The 20,678-nt window shown below is 39.2% G+C and overlaps 1 protein-coding gene across 1 annotated transcript; it reads left to right on the top strand.

Annotated features, from left to right (window-relative positions):
- Positions 1 to 304: 304 nt before the first annotated feature.
- LOC145466611 (kinesin-like protein KIF28) lies at positions 305 to 20,586 on the top strand. Its single transcript, XM_081450318.1, has 27 exons — positions 305 to 699; positions 776 to 814; positions 886 to 962; positions 1,107 to 1,123; positions 1,284 to 1,306; positions 1,490 to 1,611; positions 5,086 to 5,164; positions 7,225 to 7,288; positions 7,487 to 7,576; positions 7,676 to 7,772; positions 8,396 to 8,548; positions 9,612 to 9,876; positions 10,069 to 10,223; positions 10,347 to 10,444; positions 10,846 to 10,981; positions 11,537 to 11,600; positions 12,270 to 12,412; positions 12,727 to 12,873; positions 13,249 to 13,336; positions 13,550 to 13,606; positions 15,255 to 15,342; positions 15,725 to 15,895; positions 16,655 to 16,777; positions 17,205 to 17,480; positions 18,161 to 18,319; positions 18,794 to 18,922; positions 19,635 to 20,586. Exons 1-27 carry the CDS (start codon positions 689 to 691, stop codon positions 19,728 to 19,730), a joined length of 2,967 nt encoding a protein of 988 aa, XP_081306444.1. The 5' UTR covers positions 305 to 688; the 3' UTR covers positions 19,731 to 20,586.
- Positions 20,587 to 20,678: the final 92 nt, after the last annotated feature.

Raw genomic sequence — 20,678 nt, 5'->3', positions numbered from 1 at the left:
AATTAGTAAATACTGAAAAAAATTACTTCGATAGCCTGTCAAATTCCTGGATGAAATTCAACTTTCTGTTTGATAGAGCTGTTACAGTGTTTACTCTCTGACACCACTGAAACGCGAGCAGCAATATTGAAAGGGACAGAAATATAATAGCTTATTAAAAAAATAAATCCCAGACAAACTTGAGAAGATTCACGGCAGCCGAAATAATTAAGGATAAAAATGTGGCAATTTTGTATTGTCTGTAGGCGGGCTCCACTTCTCTGACGGTGTCACCATCACACTCACAGAAGTGTATTTGTTTTATCGCATTTTGCGCTGCAGGTGCTTTGTGAGTCAAAAATAATGAAAAAAATATTTTCCATAAATGAACTCGTCCCCCTTGGGGTCTCTAACCTTGTCGAAGTATTTTTTTTTTTTTAAAAAAGTCACATTGTAAATCACATTCACCGGTCAGGGACTGTCGATTTCACTGGAGAAACGAAACTAGAGGGTTACTTTTCCATTACCCTCCCCACCCCCGCCCTAATCGTAAGTCCCCCCTCTTCCTCCGTCGCCAAATCAGACTTAGCTTTTGCTGGAGGCTGAGTTCAGTTGAGTGAAAGCATCGATAAGTTTGCATCTAACTTGAAAAGGCATCGTTATTGGGTCTCAAAGGAAAGAAATCAACTGAATCTTCCATACAGCTGCCATGGCAGAGTCGTAAGTTGTCTTTATCCTGAATTTAACTCTTTGGAGAACGAACGACAAAATTAATCGGGGTTTTATGATCTTGCAGGGTGAAGGTGGCGGTCCGAGTTCGGCCTTTCAACTCGAGGTAAGTAAATCACGAAGCTCCTTTTGCTTAATACAGTGTTCTTGAACGTAAACCTTGGGTTTTCCTTGCAGAGAGAAAGACCGTGGGGCGAAGCTCGTTCTTGATATGATCGGAGCTCTCACCCAAATCACGGACCCGGAGAATCCAGGTAGGGCTTAGCTTTCTTCTTCGCGCTTTTGGAATGTTTACCTTACTACTTTACCATAAACTTTCCGCGAAAGGTTTTCCAAAGGAGCTTTAACTTCTTGAAACAACTGACTTATTTCTCGCTATTTTTCTCTCTTTCACACAGGAAACCCGCCAAAGGAGGTGAGAATGTTACTTCGCTTTAATGTTTTTGTTCGTTCGCGCTGTCGTCAACTCGTTACCGGCGATACAGCGATAGTTTTAATAGTTCAGCTTTCATTGCGCAACATCTAACACAATTTTATTTCTTTTTCTTTCCTTTTCATGATGCTTCATCTTACAGTTCACGTTTGATTTCTCCTATTGGTGAGTCCCAAAATTTGCTTGTTAAATTTCATGTACCCTTATTTGACGATTGTTGTAATCGTAAATTCATTTTATGAAGCTTATAGACGTAAGCTTCTGCACACCCTAAACAAACTCTTATATTCAATTTGAGGGCCTAACTGTTTATCGTAACGAAGATAAGAGCCATTTACCCAATTGTAGGTCTCACGATGGCTTCCACGAGGACGAGAATGGCTACCTCGTCGCAGATAACGACAAATACGCTACACAGCGAAAAGTTTTCGATGATTTAGGACAAGGTGTTTTGAACAACGCTTTCGAAGGTGAGCTTATTATAATCAGACAACATCCAGAACTCTTCCTGTCGACTATGTTTACTTTTAAAAGACATTCATGTTTCAACCACACGTTTTGATTAGCTTGGTCAGCTTGGTTGACCGCTCAGATTTTAAGACACCGTGCCGTACCATCGTAATTATGATTAAGTTTCTTTTGAAGCTTTATTCGTTTCGATTTGTTTATCGTTTGGTTTCCGTGCAAGCTAATTTCAGTTTGTAATGTTTTTGATCCTTGAAAGAGTAATAGTGTGCAAAGTTATAAGCGCAATATTACAATTATTGTGATATTTGGTCCAGTTAACTTGTAGCTCATGTCATCATTGTTAGGATCCTAGTTCCTGTTTTGATTTGAATACATTATTCTGTATATTTGAAACCCTATATTTTCGACTTTTTGCATATTTTAGGCACTAATATAACCAAAACAGCTGAATTTTGCTTGAAGTTGATCTATATTCTACATTGAAAGTCTATTAAATGCATTAATAGAAAATAGGTGAAACATAGTGTTCAATTTTCAATAGATTAAATGAATATTGCTCATTTTAAATATTTATTAATTTAGTGTCATGAGAAGGTCTCCAGGTGATTAGGCTATCCTATACATGTTTAAATTTTTTTTTTCCATATAATGATTACTGGCAACATTGAGAAGCCTGGTAAACATAGCATAGATGTCCTTTTTTTTAATTTACGACATTGTGTTATAATTTAATACTTAATATAAGGTGTTTCTTTTTGCAGTAGAGCCATGGTTATGCATGGAAATTATATTTGTTTACGTGAAAAAGAAATGGTTGCAAAAGTAAACTAAGACTCATAAGAAATTCTGTAGGTTCAATGTTAGGGGCAAATGATTTTTCTACTCATTTTCTACTAGCGCAAAAGATTCATGGCTGCCTTTTTTACTCGTGGATATGCATAGCATATGTGGTGGGGATTTGTATGCAAATGAGTCACTCACTAACGAGTAACTGGAAGCTTGATTAATTCGCCAATCGCCATGCAGAAAAGCAGATGGTACAGTATTTCAAACGAATCACAACACAGGTTAGAAAGGTTGCAACAGCTGTTGTGACAGCTGGCTTTCAGGTTGCCACCATTGCTCGTGTGTTTGAAAATTGAAATGAAGTGAATGTCCCTCCTCAGAGCCCCATTTCAGGGGCGTAACCAGGATTTTTCAAAGGAGAGATCACACTGTGTCAAAGTGAGGGTACTCACCCAATTGTCATGTTGTTTTAACCACCTGTTCTACACTGTAGGCTGTTTGCTTAAAGTGCCACTGAAACGAAATTTTCGTACTCTCTTTTATTATCCCAATCTATAGTTTCAAACGTGCTTAAAGTAATGGTGAACTTTATTTCTGTCAAATCCTAACGGAAAGTGCTTTTTTTAGCTGTTGAAATCGACTTTTTGGAGCAAAACTGTGTCCGGGCTCTGGAACCGAGTTTAAGGACCTTGTGACGTCACTGGTTGTATTCACGCAAGAAGCGCTATAGATCCTCTCTTGTTTTCACTTGATTTATTCAAGTTTATTCTTCATATTGTCGATACCTACTAGTTTTCTACCTTGTAATTTCTGTCCAGCCTTGACAGGAAATACACATCATAAACGTTGGAGGGCGCCAGAGAGCGTAGATTCACCAAAATAAATGCTACAGATTAGAACAGCTCAGTATACTTTTCGAACATCTTGAGTACTCGATTGGAGATTTCGAAGACGATTGTGGTAACTTTTATATCACGTCCTGAAGCCTAAACACGGTATTTCGTCGTCTGTTTTCAGCCTGGTTCTGAAATTTGGATTCTCACGTTAATCTAAGGTCTATTACAAGGTTCGAATATTATCCTCGGCAACTTTACAGCATTAAAAGCCGGAAGCGCATCAGCCATCCGCACAATCACGAAGTTATCAACAGTCCACAAGCTTTGAGTCGAGTACTTCTTTGCACACAGAGGGCATCGTTTTATGATACTAATAAGTGAAAGTTCTTGTGGTAGACAAAATGAATCTTTGAAAATTGTGATCCGCAGCAGGGTTTGCTTTATCGCCGCAAACAAAGCGGGAATTTCGCTTCTCTTTTACACGTATCTCCCAATTGCAATATTTCACGGCCGATGGATTACTTTGAGTTCTTTAGCAATACTTATGTCTATGATCTTCATTTAATAGTATCCAAGTTCAAAACAATTCGTTAAAACGTCGCTAGTTTACACTCCTTTCGAAGATTCATTAAACGGAATTTGAACCAATTTGCATATATGACCTTTCGCCGCCGACATTGTCACGCTTTCTCTCGTTTCCTGAAAACATACCTGTAGGGTCATGGCAGCTTAGTTTACCTTTATAGTTTAAATTCGCTCCCTCATATAAAAGAAGGTTTCTTAAATTTTTGCTGTTGTGATAACTTGTAGGATGTAGCAGATACAACTGGACTAAAGGTCACTGTGGCACAATCTTGTCCGCTGTGAAACTCACAACGTGTCCGGTTGCCTCGAAGCGAAGCGACTCGAAAACTCGAAGCGTTGTTGCTGCGATTCGTGCAGCAACACTCTGGATAATATTTTCAAAAGCCGCTTTCTCTTGTTTTCATGTCTTTTTTACTTTATGAGTGTAGATATTGTTTAATTGAGTGCTGGCCATTTCACCAAGAGTCCCGATCATTTTGCGATCTAAGAACTCCCCCTCGTTTGCTTGCTTACATAAAATATCCTGCAAATATCCAATTAAATAGACTGGAAAGCCCCAGGATCGACTCTCGACCTCTTCATGTCTAAGGCTACTGTTATTATCTGCTTTACAGCTCTGAGATGTCCTTAAGATGTTTTTTAGGGGGCTTCGAACAGTAATCTCTTCTCCCATAATCTCTCTAAATTTTCAGCGCGGCATGAGAGTAATACAACCAGTGACGTCACTAGGCTGTTTTGGCCGCGCCAAAATGGCCGCCAATTTTGGGCTTAACTAGCCAACTTCGAACGGCTGAAAAAGCAGTTTTCGCTTACCGTATGCGAAAAAAAGTGTGCAGTGTTTCCAAGTAAGGTTGAAACTTTATTACTAAGCAAAAATCTCACATACAAAAATTTCGTTTCAGTGGCACTTTAAAAAAGGCCTGCAAAACGGGGGGTCACTGGCACCCCAGGGGCCCCTCTGGCTATGCCCCTGCATTTTAGAAACAATAATTTTGGGGCACAATTGCAAATAGAACATTTTCTGACAGAGACCCATACTTCCCTTGATCAAACAGCATGTTTTTCGTCAATAGTCAAAGAAAAATCAGTGTTCGATATTGAAACATGCTTTGTCAATGTCATATGGTTACTACTCTTGGCCCTCCCCTGATTGTGGACAATCAGTTATGAACTCCATCCAGCAAAAGATGCCTGTCCACTGTTACGGCTCCTTGGGTTTCTCTCTGACATTTACATTTAATTAATAATATACTTCACTTATACTGGCAGGTTTCAATTGTTCACTATTCGCATATGGACAGACAGGGGCTGGCAAGTCGTATTCCATGGTTGGATATGGAAACAACAAGTTAGTAGTTAGTAACTAGATTTAACTAAATTTAATGTGGTTGGTGTCATTTTTCATGTCAATTATAATTCTTTTGTTCAAAAGAGTACCGTGCTTTGACCTGTTGTAGTATGCATAAAAGTGACAAGTACAGTGGAAAAGTGTAGAGAGTATGGTCCAGTGTTTCTTCAGTTTCTTGAGCACCCTTGTCATTTCTTTACCTACATTATAAATATCATCGAAACACTTATGTCCATCATTCGGGGATGAGTGAACTGTAGAGAAGAAGAAGACATAGAGGCACTGAGAAAATAACGTGTTTAACCAAAATCCCATAAAATGATACCAAGTGGACTACAATACACTTAGGTTGAGGATAGTAATGGGTATTTTTGTCATTGTTGTGACTGATTTCTTAATAAAGAGTTCTACTACTACTACTACTATTACTATTGCCAATGGTCTTAACTACATTTGTACACAAAATGTTCCCACAAACAGATTTTTTCAAAACTTACCATGTATAGAAGTGAATGTATAAAAGATCATACATTTGAACTGCTGAGAAAGGTATGAAGGCATGATTGATCATTGCAGTTATGGACACAACTTAAGCAGTTGTGAAATTATTAAAGCCTGAAAAAAAATTCAGGCCTGAACGGGATTCCAACCCATGACCTCTGGGATACCAGTGCAGTGCTCTACCAAATGAGCTATCAAGTCATCTGGGAGCTGGCCATGTTGTGAGTTCATAAGATACCAGTAGATGGTGAAGAATAGAAGTGAATAGATGAAAGATCATATTTGAACTATGCACAGGTCATGGGTTCAAATCCCATTCAGGCCTGAATTTTTTTCAGGCTTAAAGGTGATTCTTCAGTTTTGCATTGCTCATCCCTATTGTGCTCAATTTTGACATCATTAGCGCATGCACATGAGCGTGTGCACGTACAAAACATATTAAGAGATTTCCCTCAAGCTAAGCTGTACAGTGAAATAAATGCTCATTTTCTCTTAAACAAGCCCAGTGACCCCCACTTTTTAATGCATGAATGTAAATTACACAAGGTTATCTACAATATATCTCGATTTGAAGGAAAGTTTAAAATTCTGCATAAAAACATTGTGATTTTACTGCCGAAAAGAATAGTGCTGGGTATGTGCCCACACAGAGAATTCTTAAGTTTGTAGTATAATTGTAATTCTTGTTTAACTAAGTTTAACATGGTTTAAAATGTAAGTTCAGGGTCTAGTTTGTTTAACTTCTCCAGTAAATTAATCCAATAAGTGCTTTTCTTAGAATGTGTAGTGCCCCTTGCTGCCAACTACGGTTAAGTAAAGACAACCTTGTCAATCACAAAGTTGCTTATTCTCGTACCCAGAGGCTGCGCTCCTTTTGGTCAGCACCATGAATCGCGACCTCTTGGAAAGTCCAACACTGTAAGTCCACGATTCACCAACTTCCTGTCACTTTGCACATGCTCAGTTAAGTCTGACAGATCTGATTGGCTGAGAATACAAAGTGAATTCTCTGAGCATGCTCAGAAAATTGAACCTAATCCCGGAGGTGGCAATTCTTGCTGCTGACCAAAAGGACCGCAGCCTCTGGGGACAAGAATGAAAGTTGCTATAAAGGCCATCCATGTTGTGCAAAAACAAGGACGGTGACCTCTATTTTTTATTGCATTTTTCTGATATACATAACATGACTACCAACTGGATGAAGTTCGATAAATTTTTTAATACTCCTTCTTTTTGAGTGGAAGCACCTTAATTTCACAATTGCTTAAGTTGCATGTGCATAACTGTGATAATCAGTCCTGTCTTCATTCTTACCGTGCAGTAAGGCAAAAAATGGTGCACCGAGCTGTGCTCTTTTTCAAGAAATGGCGCTTTGAAGACCATATATTTAAGAAGCTTTTGTTATTTTAAGATGACCTTAGCTTAAACAGCAACAAAAGAAGCTACACTGAGTGGACAAACTATTTGGCCCCTGTGCTTGAAATAACTGAAAGAGATAAAGAATTTAGTGTGAAATAAAAATATCCATATTAATTTTAGTGATTCTTTTTATTTTTTAGGGGAATTGTTCCCATCACTTGTGATGAGTTGTTTAAAGCAATGGACAATTCTGCAGGAGACATTGTAAGTGTAAGGGTGGTGTTCAAATACATATATATCTTAATATCCATGGTTGCCTTGGAGAATATTGGCCCAAGGTCATGATAGTCTAGACCAAGCACAACCCATAGAAAAAAAGATCAAAGGCTGATAGCAAGCTTGGCTAACATGCATTTTCAGTTGGTATATATAATAATTATATATCGATTATTCTTTTTGCAGAAATATCAAGTATCATTTAGCATGTTAGAGATTTACAATGAACAAGTTCGTGATCTTCTTGTTAAAAATAACCCCAAGGGTGGTCTACAGGTGAGACTGAACTATCTGTCTGATTGATTTTTTTTTGTACAATTATCCTAATGCACAACCATGCTAGTTACTGATATTTGCTGGCTTTGCTCATCACAGGTTCGTCAGAACCCAAAAGAAGGGAATTTCTTTGTTCAAAATCTAAAGAGGGTGGCAGTTGTCAGTTACGAAGACATTGAAAGAAGAATTGAGGAAGGTATGTCACTAAACAAAGTCATGAAGGTTCTGCTGTTAACAATTGTGAGATACATGCACATCCCACAAATTACATGTAGTGCTGGGGAAATTTTCAAATTAGGTTATCAGGCCTGACATTTAGTATACCCCTGTATGTACCTAGTGGTATAGATTGGTGGAGGGTCCAACATAAGCTTTTTCAATTCTGCATTACGCCACTAATTTTGGCTCAATATCGCTATCCCCCCTCAGAATGTTTATCCCAATCCTGCGTGATTAGAATTGCAGTTCCCTATTTAACTTCTTCCTAATTTGGTGATTTTCTGTTTTTCATCACATCCTGCCCTTTAAAATGAGCAAATCTTGTTCCTGCAAAAGTATTTTTATCCCACATCCTACCGTTAAATATTCTGTTATCTTAGTGCATCCCGCCTTGCTTTTTATTCTCATCCTGCCTGCCAAACCTTTGTTGGACCCTCTTGGTACATCTGTATATCCACTGCTTATGTAAAAGGACAAAGACAATTTCTGAGCCAGAAAATGTACTGGGTTTTTGTAAGGCTCCTTTAATCTTATATTGCAGAGATGAGTATATTAGTGGCAGCACCGATGACTGCAAACTCATTTTCTTTCAAATATTAGGCACAGCCAACCGAACGGTGGCTGCAACACAGATGAATGCAACAAGCTCTCGGGCTCACACAGTGGTAACAATTGTGTTTGATCAGATCAGCAAGAATGCGACAGGACAGGAAACAAAGAAGAGTAGTAACATAAACTTGGTAGATTTGGCAGGTTTGTATACTCAGTGAATTCACTGGCTTCTAATTTAGGGGTCAGCAGAGAGAGCATTGAAAAGTCAGCTTTAGGCAAAGTGGCTCATACCCCAAGAGCTTATTCCACTTTTCATAGCATTAAGCTACTAGGAGTATTTCTACTCACCCCTGGATGGGATGCTAGTTCTTTGCAGGTTTACCTCCAAGCATTAAATTTGCCAGAGTACTCATTTATACACCTGGATGGAGAGAGGCAATGTCAGAGTAAAATGCCCAGCCCAAGAAGTCAATGTAGTGACCTCCACTAGGTTTAAAACCTGAAGTGTTCCATCCGTAGTCCTGTCTATTTACCACTTGGCTACTGAGCCTCCCACAGGGAGAGCACTGAGGCAAACTCTTGCCTCCTACTTTAACCCTCTACTGCACTACCAATTATATCCTAGTTGCTTCATGCTACAGATTTACTGGAGAATATGCGTCAGCCTGATGGGCCACTTGGCTCATTTGCAGACTCTACCTTACCTTTACCGTTCCTCCTACTGATGTGGTCTGGGTTCAATTCTGGCTAAGAGTCTTATCTGGGTTGAGTTTATTATTAGCTTACTGCCTTCCTCCAAAGACTCTTCTCCTATTACTCCAGTTTTTGTCCATCATCAAAAGTAACATTGTCAAAATTCCAGTTCAATTTGTTTGACTTTTGTGAAAACCTGATGTTACTTTCATCTTCAAACATAGTTAGTGTACTTAATTGATGAATATGAAACTTAAATTATTTTCCAAGGAAACATGCTGTTTCAAGTCAGCAAAAGGCTTTGTCCCAATTGTAACTAACTGTTTGAATTAAACCAGTTGTGTGTGATCAGTCATTTCATGCTCTTGTAAAACAACTTTTGATCCAGACCTGTTCTGTCTTCAATTCTGATTGGTAGTAACGCTATTTGCACTTGTCAAATGGTTATAACAGGCTAAGTTATCTAGTACATAAGTAAATGAAATTTTTCCCACTTACAATATAACTGATACATACTTGTCAAGCAAAGAGGTGACAGGAATTCCATTGTTGTTGTTCTTGTATCCACAAGGAAGTGAAAGAGCTGATAGCACAGGAGCCACAGGTGACAGACTCAAGGAGGGTGCCAATATCAACAAATCCCTGTCAGCTCTGGGTAACGTGATCTCCGCCTTGGCCGACTTGTCCATGGGTAAAAAGAAAGTGATGGTGCCGTACCGTGACTCAGTCCTCACCAAACTGCTTCAGAATGCCTTGGGTGGCAACAGCAAGACTATTATGATTGCTGCGTTGTCTCCAGCTGATATCAATTATGATGAAACTCTGGGAACTTTGAGGTGCTGTAGTCCCAAATTACGTTTGAAAACAGTATTTGAAACTTAAATACATTGGCAGACTTATCCAGAATCTGAATTTTGTATCATTTTCATTGATCTCTGTTCCATGATTTATTTTGATAGATAAACCAATATTAGATATACATAAAAATCTTGGTGGTCTAATTTCTGACTGCAGTTTTTTTCTAACAGATATGCTGATCGTGCAAAGAAAATCAAGAACAAAGCTGTGGTTAATGAAAATCCAATGGACAAACTGATTCGTGAGTTACGGGAAGAAAATGAAAAGCTAAAGAAAATGTTTGAAGGTGGAGGACTTACCATGGACCTTGGTGGCAGAGAAATGAGTATGTATCATTCTGTTGATCAATTACAGTAAGCTTTGGATAATCAGGAAAATATAGAGACTGGATTTTTGGATACATTCATTTCTGTTTTTCAAGTACTAAACTGTTATGACTGTTGCCCAGGTGATGCGGAGAAAGAGGAAATGCGAAAGAAAATGAAAGAGGAGCTCCTTGCACAGATGGAGTTTAATGCTCAGAGCATGATGAGCTGGGATGAAAAGGTAATGTAGGGATATTAGTATATACCTCTTACTAACCTTGTCTTGTCAGTCCGTACTGTAAGTTATGGATCCTTTATCCACCTTGATCCTTCATTAGCACCTCTTAATACACAATGTAGAGTAAAGTTTTAAACTTTAACTTGCCATGAAAGGTAGAAACACTTGGTGATAAATCACAAAAGATTTTGGCAATGAAAACAGCTTTAAATTTTAGTATGCAGTACAGTATAACACAGTCTGTTAAATTGGCAGCCCAATCATGCGTTGTAACTGCACCTTACAGTAAATATTATGAAGTCTGTTCCTTTTTTTTTGTTGTTGTAATTTTCACATCATAGCACGTTCTTCCATGAGTGATTTAAGAGATGTGGCAAACTCTTACCCATCATCATTCTCAACAGGTCCAGATGTCTCAAAGTGATTCTTCAGTTGGAGAGCAGAGTGAAAAACAGAAAAAGATTCAAACTGTACCACATTTGATCAACTTGAATGAGGATCCTATGCTGTCTAGGGTGATTTATCATTTCTTGGAACAAGGTAAGTCAGAGTATATTGACATCCTGGTATAAACAAGACTAGTCTCAATCTCATTCTTTGAGTCTTCATTCCTTACTGTGCAAGCTTGATGAAATATGTGACTCTTAAGAGTACTTATCATTACAGGCTTGATTTTGATTGGTTTTTAAAACAATAGAAGTAAAACATCAGTGACTAAATTGAGCCTCGTGTATGCAAGCTAGCCATGTGCTATTCAACTGGACGTGCAATATATTTTTTACTTCTATTCAAGCTTTCTAAGGTTGGACTAGTCTGAGATTGAATTTCAGGCAAAGGAAAACCTTCATCTGACAAATTATCTACATAGGTCTTTGTGCTTTTCATATCAGACTAGTGTGGAGAATCCAATAATCTGTCATTAGTAGATCAGTGCCTTGACAGTGGCAGAGAAGAGGAGATGTTGCTTTCGAAACAGCTCCACCAGTGAGAACCTGCTGTATGCATAAGTCTATCCTGTTGTCTGGCATTTTGGCTTCTAGCATTTACGTGATTTACTTTGAAATTACATTCTAAACTAATGTCTGTTCTTCCTAGTGGAGACAAAGATAGGAAGGAAAGATGCAGATCCTGCACCTAACATCCCTCTGACTGGCCTGAGGTGAGTAAACCAATAAAAGGTGCCCCATTGTGGACATTCCACTGGGTCTTGTCTTGCTTTACATACTGGAGGTTGATATTTTGAATTTGGCCTTGTGTCATGCAGTTCATTTGATTTCACAGTGACATATTAAAAAGTGTGCCTTTGATATACTTTACTCACCAGACTAAACCCTGGTGGCTAAATAATGCTATCCACCAGGCAAATCACTATGCAATGGATCTAAGGAAGTTTGCATTGTTAACACCTATCCACCAGATATTTGACTTATTCACTTACAGTACATAGCATCACCCATCCTTTGCACAACTGTATGACAGTACGTCACTCTGGTTTTCATAGAATGATGCACCCAGGAGTGTTAATTTTACTCCCCTGGGTAAGATGCTCATCTATTGTAGGTTACCTCCCCCACCCCTGGTGTTGACCCCTACTAAGGAGTACAAGGGGTGGCAGTATCTTATTTACGGTGAAGGTGGAGAAGAAATTCTACTTCAAGTAATTGCTTCATGCTGCACATAAATCTTGGTTAGACTATTATGTGTTGTCAACTGACTTCTTGCTTGATTAAAATCATTATTAGTTGATTTTCAAATTAATTTTTGACAACTGGTTTTAAGCTTCTTAGTTTCTTGGCTGTGCTAACTAGCTTTCTTATCTACTTTACAGTATTTTAAAGCAACATGCAGTGATAAAAACAGCTAATAATGAAATAACCATTGAGCCTGCGTCACCGGGTGCCAAGACAAAGGTGAATGGAATGCCGCTAACTGGAGAGCGTGTTCTTAAAAATTATGACAGGATCTTATTTGGTAAGCTGCAAACAGTACATTACAAAAACTTTGTAAATCCATGAGGGACAATAAAGAAAGATAGAAAAAGGAAAGAGCAAAAGTTTCAATAAGATTTATTTTATTGCCAAGTTGTCCATTCAATTTTATTAGACAAATAAAAATTTAAACATGGTAGTGTTGCGCTCATTCAAAATATGAAAACCAAATTTGTTTTTTAGTTGAAATGAAAGACCATCACAGTTATAAGTGTTGTATAAACTGTGTTTATGATTGCCTCAAACTACTGTTCTAGGAGCAAAAATGTCATGTCAAGGGGGTTTGTCTTGTTACAGGTTCAAATCACATGTACATTCTGGTAAACCCAGCCAACACCGAGAAAAGTGAAGGAACCCCTGATAATGTTGACTGGGAGTTTGCACAAAAAGAGATTGCCCAAGCTAAAGGTTTTGCAACAGGATTTGGCTCTGGACTTTCCAAAGGTAACCATGTCATCTTTTTAGAACCGGAGGGTGCTGTGGCCTAATGATTAGTGCTCTGGACATCTAATCTGGACAGAGTCATAATACGTGATGAATTATTCCTACATAATTGTACTCACTTCATACAATAAAAACAGGAGATACAACACTGTAAGCACAAGCCTGTTGGGCCACGAACCTCAAATTGAGGCTTGACGTACCTTTTTTCCATTTAGCGAAAGTGATAGGGGTAGGGAACATATTTGTCAATTATAATTCTATGTATACTTGGAGCAGATTTTGTTTTTACCCAATTTAGTTTTGATGTAAGTGGTGCTAAAACAAGCGATGGCAAAAATGATGTTTAATTTATGTTTTTGTTATTCTGACCAACAGATCAGCAGAGAGCCCAGGAACAGGTGTTAGAATTGCTTCCCATGGTCAGTGAAGTAAACGCTATCAGTGAAGAGCTCAACAAACACAAGTATGTCTGGAGAAATGTTGATTTTACTAACACTGGCCTGTGAGCAGGCTTTTATTTGGCTCCTTGCTCTTCTGATCATGTGCTTGAACCCAACAGGAAGCTGGCTCAGTTGCTTAATTAGTTCTTGCGTTTGCTTTTTTTTTTTTTGTTTGCCTTGTTGGGAAGAGGAGGTACCATGACCAACTAGAGATACTCTTGTTTCTCCCGTCTTAGGACCTTTGAAGTGATTCTAATATCAGGAGCAGCACAAGGAGGGGATTCAGAAACCAAGTAAGGCACAGGAGCTGTTGTTATTTAACACACTGTTACACACGCACAACTGTACTGCAAGGCACGTTATTGCATGGTACTGATTTATTATCAAGGGAGTTATTTTGCCATGACTGACTCCAAACATGGATATCAGAAGAAAATGGGAACATTTTCATAAACTTAGAGTGCAAAGAAAGCTTGGGGTTAGTGGATTTGCCAAGTTGAGTCTGTTTTTCACTTGAGGGCAAGTGAAGTTTCATAGCTGGGAAGTTCTTTTAGGAATAGCAGATTTGCACGTTGTTGTCATTTGACTACAACTACCAGAATTCCTTTCGTTTTTTCATTATTATTTAAAGTTTGAATTCCTAGTGGGGTTTAAGTAACATTTGCCCTGATTAGCACAAGAAACAGAAAAAGTGAAGGATTCTGGTAGTTGTAGTCAAGTGATGTTATCATGCAAATCGCCTATTCCAGTGGGACTGTAAGAGATGAAATTTTTAAGGCCTGTGTGGTTCAATAAAACCAGTATTCCACCCTATGTTTCAAGGGAGCAAATAGTTAATGACATTGAATCGTCTTTCCTTTATACGATATATTCCTTACTTTACACAAATACCACCAAGCATTTATTTTTAATAACACAGTCAGATCAGTAGACCTGGTTTGTGGTCTTAAGGGTGTTGATCCCAATAATTTATTGATCTAGTTCCAATGCTGAACAATTACTGCACTATAAATGATTTATATTGTACATCCGTTAGTTTGGCTAGTTTAGTTACTGGTAGTTTAGCTACATGTAGGAATGTGGTGGTTGATAGTTGAGTAGATAGATAGGATATTAATGTCTGATTTGTTTTTTGTCATGGTAGCATAGAGATCAGGGAGTCAGAATTCTTCAGTCATGTTGAGTAGGTCACGCGGTCTCACCCTACATATTATCAACCTTTCTCCTTGTCACACAATCACTTACTGTAAGGACACTTACTGTAATGGGCGTAAGTTGATTTGGAGGGTACATACGGACATGACCAGCCACTCAGGTTTAGAAGAAGGCTGACACAAATTACTCATTGTTTTGGTTTTAGCAAATCTGGAAATCAAAACTTACAGTTTGTTCTCAGAACCCCTAGGAGGGTTGCAGCTTAGGGACCTTAGGCTCGATAGAAAGTTTGGATGCCCATTTTCAAAGTCTGACTAAAAATTATTTATAGGCCATAAATCAGGGAAAAAATGAGAGAGGTCCTAACATTCTGATGAAAGTCTTGGAGGAAGCTTACTATTTTTAACTCAAATGGAACTTTGTTAGCTTTCACTCTGTGTTTCACTTCCCTCAAGTGCAGTACAACATTTCATACAAACATCTTCAGATCCCTATTACCTTCAACCTGTTCGTATAGGGACCCTATAGGCCTTTCTTAAGGCAGGTGTTGTTAATATTAAGGAGTGCCAGTTGAGACAGGCTAGGAATTTGGTAAGCAGGAAGCCTTACTTAGAGTAGAACCCAACAAAAGAAATAACAACAATTTCACTTTTGAAAAAAAAAAACGTTTAAGACATGCTATTATACTGAAATGAAGAGTTATTTGGCGTTTTAAACCCAATTAAATTCTGTCTAAAGTTACAGTAAAACAAGTTAACATTTGAGTTATACCTGATGTTATTTTAGAGTGATGGTGAGAATGAAGAGCTTACTGAATGGTAATGTTTGGCTCTGGGACCGCGGCAAGTTCATGAACAGAAGATTTCTAATGCAGGTAATCACGGATAGTGAACAGTCATTGAGTCCTAATTTATTTATTTATCAAATATTTATTGAACTTAGCGCTTTAACAAAATCGCGCGTATTGAATTGTCCTTGGTAAATTTGCAGTTGTTTACGCGCGCGCACCGGTTTTTGGGAGGTTTGCTAAGCACTCAAGAAGCTAGAGTCGCACGAGGCTATCGCCTCGTGCGACTCTTACGCTTCTTTCGTGCTTAGCAACCTCCCGCGTGCATCCATGACTCAATAGTACACGCTATGGCGTTTACCATTTGTTAAATAGTATACGAGTAGCTCAGCCAATCAGATTGCAGCATTTGCATTAGTTTACTAGTAGAATTCTACTAACAAAGATTATGTTTTGTTTTGTTTGTTAGGAACATTACCAACGGTCCATTGACGGAGAAGATATGAGTAAAATCCCAAAGGAAGAGGATCCTTTCTGGGAACCGCCTGAAGATGTGCTTATAGGAACAGCAAGCGTGTTCCTGCAGAGTCTGAGCTATGCTCTGGATTTTGATGATAAACTTTGTATCACAGATTACAAGGTATTTAGAGAAGAGTGTGGTTTCCAAACTTAACATGAATGTAGTGCTGGAAAGGTCTGTGTAGAGTCATTACAGCGTTGAGCATTGTGCATAGCTCACGCGTCATTTTGTTAGTATTCTGTAAATCCTGACTGGCAATTTCTTTATAATAACTGTCTATTGGAAAATCTTGATTTTTGACAATGGGAGGGGAAAAAAAAATCAGCTTTTATTTGAGAGTAGTTGGGTTTGCAGGGCTGTGCAATTGGCTCGTAAACTGTTGCAACTTGCTGCAACCAATCATAGGAAACATGCTGTTTCTTTAACCAATCAGGAGACTTAATCTAAGCTCATTTTCCCGCGCTTGACGGTGATTGGTTGTTCTTACCAGGAATAAGTTTTGATTCCCGCCATCTTGCTTTTGTGGTGTCTCACGAAGACTACATATGATTTGGTCGACAACATCCGTTAGAAAAACAGTTATATAAATTAGAGTTCAGTCTTACTAAGTATCAATTAAAGTAATGTCTTCGTCCGGTTAAGCAGTCCATACCGCCGGAGCCTATCGCAGTTTCTGTAGCATAAATCAACTAGGAGTATTTCTACTCCCCCCTGGATGGGACACTAGTTCATCGCAGGGTTACCCCCCAGCATTAAATATGGTGGTACCCAGTTTCTATGCCTGGGGTGGAGAGAGGCGAAGTGTCTTCCCAAGAACACAGATCGACCTCAGCCAGTGCTTACTAAGTATAATTTCTGATTTATTTCTTGCTGTTTTAGGGCGAAGAAGTGGCGACCACAGTTATAAATGTTTCTCCTTGTTATGCCAATGGAAAACCGCTGAATGAAGAATTTTTCGTTGAAGATCCCTCTGAGCTCCTTGGCAAAGATTACCACTTCAAGGTAGACCTGACTTTTTACAGTTCTACACCTGAACTGATGAGATCTTTCAGAGGAGGGTTTTGACCATCCACCATTATCTTAAGATTTCTAGTCCTTCGCTCGTGTTTAGCTACAGTTTAAGCCGCTTTTTAAGAGGTTTTGCATATTAAGACCCACCAAAATGTGACGTAAGCCTCTTACCTAACTGTCACTCTTTAAGCGTTGCGTGACAAGCTGTTGTGTTACCATTCAAAGTAGCTACAGCTAGGGGCGTTTTAGCCTGCGAAGCAAACGTAATACGGGAGATAGGAAGGGGGAGCGCGGAGATGGTAGGAGAGGGGTGTGCGGAGAGATGTTTCGCCTTCCCTACCCCTTCCTCGTTTACGCCTGCAACGCAGGCTTAGGGCGTTTTGCCCTACTGATGCTTTCTACTTTTCTTTTGGTGCAGGTCAGCATTCGAAATGCTAACGTTCATGACAGCAGGTTCAACAAAGGGTTGTACATCAAATACAAGTCATTCCAGGAAACCGAATTCACCACAACTAAAACCGTGAAAGATACTCTATCACCGGAGTTCGATGAAAAGGATTCAAAAGTATTTCACTTTGACGTTGTGAAACAAGATCTCTTGGACTGGTTCGATTCTGGCTGCATCACTTTTCAGCTGATGGGCCGTCAAGAGGACAGCGATCCGGATTCCAGTCGTAAAAGAATGACCACTAAGGTATGCGTTACACGTTCTTGCGGTGCGTCACATTTTCGTGGATTGCCTGTCGAACTTGGACACTCTTTACGTCACGAACGGATGTCATACTTTGAAGGAATTTATGAACGTCGACGTTCTTAATCCCTCCCAATTTTAACAAATCTCGTTCCTTTTTGTCTCTGATTTCTTCCTACCCTTGAACGTTTGTATTGTGGTCGATTTGTAGCTAATTATAGAGCGGTTTTAAATTGAGTATCGTATTAGTAACTCTAGCCAATCACAAAGGACACGGACAATCCAGTGAACCAATCAAAACTCGAAGCAAATACATTTTTTTTTTTGGTTTTGCTTCTGATTGGATGACGCGTAGTGTAGTAACGCAAAACCAAAGAAACTGTGAATTACTTTCGACACTCAAGTGACAACCGCTCTGTACATCGTGAAAAAAATCACTTGCTGTCGAGACATCTTTTGAGAAATATTCCTTGTGTGGGGGATAACGTTATCACAAATTGGACTAACTGAAGTTACGAACATCGAAAAAAGCGAACCTTCGTCTTCGGTACGGCCAGCGTGCTTTTAAACAAAATTTTACAGCCAGTAAAAAAGGCCTGAAGCAATAATGAAACAATAACGAAAAGCATTTATAAAGCCAGAATGTTGGCAAGGTTTGTAATTTCTTAGTCTCTGTTCCATAGGAGTTGCGTCAAATGGAAATGGAAATGACCAGGCCTGGTATGGGTGCTCGATCTACCACCGTGATAGGCAATGACATCGCTCCTGCTCAACTTAAGGCCGAACACATTTTGCTGAAGAGGAAAAACCAACTTCTGCTCAAGAAAGAAAAACGCATCCAGGTCAGTTGGTAGTTATTCTTTCCGTTATTCGTTGGTAGGAGTGTTAAGCGCGATCTTCATCAGTGACGGGAGAAATGAGCTCAAACGCAAACTGTGTCCAGCTCCATGGTGTGGAGGTACAATGTGGTCCCAGTTGATGTGTAAGCTGGAGTTTTTCCTTGCGATTCTTACACGCGCAAATGTCGCTCCTTGCTCGACCATCAACACGGAAAAAAACAGCAATACGGGTCGCCAGAAACCCTGTTTACCAACACTTATTGGCCTTACGATTTAGCAAAATGTATCAAAATCGCCATGATAGTGTCCCTTTAAAAGAACGAACGAAATTGCGCACAGCGCAGACGGGTTTTCGGGTTAAAGGGAACGTAACGAGGACGTATTACAGCGGTTCCTGCTCGGAGTACTAGTATCCCTCTGTTACAACGTTGTTGATATGTTATGTTTATAATTTTTTTTTAAAATTTTTTTCGACAGGATCTCTGTACCGAATGGGCCAAAAAGCCGAAGGAAGAGCAGTCATTTGAAGCTTTCCATCGGGCAGTGAGCGCGGCAGCCGCTCACCAGTATGGACGAACTAAATACAAAGTCAACACGCTGATGGTGGTAAGTACAGAACTCGCATGGGTAGCCTGAGTATAACATGGAGGGCCACAGTGAGGGTGGGTGGTGGAGCTATTCTGTCCAATCTTAAAACGCTTTCGAGTTCTGAGTGTCTTTCTAAAGTACGAGAAGGCGGAGCTAGTGCAAGTTCCGGTTGATGAAAAGCGGATCTTGGAGTAAATGATATCATTAGCATATTTCGAATTAGGACAAAACTAAAACTATCGTGACAAACAAGTCTGTGCAATATATATAAACCTGAATTGAATTCTGGATTAGCCAAATTCCGCTTTGAATCCAGTTTTACCAATAAATTCAACTGTAGGAAATGCTAGTTCACCATGGAAGCCAGTAAGGGAAATGTGGAATTTGAAGTTTTCAAGGAAATGGGGTATTAAATCAACGCATTAAATTACCCTGTTTGCGGGAAATAATTGAGATATTTACCATGTCCGACGAGGTTTATGAAATATCGAGAAATCAGCCTCAGCTGATAGCGCTTACTTTGATTATTATTATTGCCAAGAATCTACTAACCATCGTGTCATTATATGTTGATGTGGCGTTCGTTGTCTTTTAATAATCAAATCTAGTTAAAAATATGAACAAGAAGTCGGTGTGTGTAATCCACCATGCTCCAAGCCGTTCAAACCCGCTAAGACAAGCTTCTTTAGTAATAATCGTAGTAACTTATGGCGTTTGTTTTCAATTTCAGATGTTGAAGAATCAAAACGGTACCACGGCTAATGGCGGAGTCATCAAAGCGGACCCCAAAGTCACAGAGGGGAGTCGCGCCTGCGTTATTATGTGATAAAGCGCTGGCCACCGTAGTAGTTTCACCGTGGGCCTTGCCATCACTGTAGTATTTTTGCCCTTAGTTGTTTGTAGATTCCTGAAGTTTTTAACAAATTGCGTAAAGAACTGATGTAAAAGACTATTGGAAACTTATATCCTTTTTAACTGTGGTCTTGCTGGACGAGCCCTTTGAACCTTGAACTTTCAGTTCCAGAAAAAGCAGCGTTTCACAGCCGTTTCTTTCGTGGAACTTAACATAACCCTCCCCCCCCCCCCCTCCCCTCTCCCTTACCCTTCACTTTGAGCTTTGAGCAGGTATCACTCCATTTGTACGTAACACTTGACCCTTTATGCCCGAGACTGATCAGCAGTCGACTTCTCTTTTCCTTAGTAGAGCATTTTTGAGCTGACGGGTGATGAGAGACAGTGAAAGCCATCAACTTTGAGATAAATTTTCTTGATTTACAACTAATTTCTCATACCTTGCACAAGAACAACCGTATGACAATTAGGAAAGGGAATTCGCAATTCAATCTTTGGACGTAAAAGGTTAATACCATGTAAGAACACTAGGATGTGAAAACCGGTGCGGTTGTTTTGCATAGCAAAATATTTAAATCTTTAATCAACGAATCAGTAAGGTATTTGAAAGTGGAGAATATATATTTTTATAAACGGAGATTGATCAGTGAATGCGTAGGTTTCTTTTTTTCTCAAGCGTGCTTCTAATGGTTGTCAGATAAGTCTTGATCTAGGTGTTCAGGAAAAAATGATAGGAACATAGTTGGTAATATTTATTGCACCTTTTGTACAGATCTGTTGTTTTTGTAGTCATAATCTTTGTAATAAAATGACAACTGTTGATTGTGATATTTAACAGTGTGAAATTAAGTCTTGCCTCGTTTCTGGTGCATTATCACGTGAACAAGTCGTGTTACAGACTACAGTGTCACGTGAACAAGTC

This window comes from Orbicella franksi, chromosome 13, assembly GCF_964199315.1.
Source record: "Orbicella franksi chromosome 13, jaOrbFran1.1, whole genome shotgun sequence".
In the NCBI taxonomy this organism is placed as follows: domain Eukaryota; kingdom Metazoa; phylum Cnidaria; class Anthozoa; order Scleractinia; family Merulinidae; genus Orbicella; species Orbicella franksi.
The sequence above is the reverse complement of the archived record's forward strand: the minus strand, read 5'-3'. Positions and strand labels throughout refer to the sequence as shown.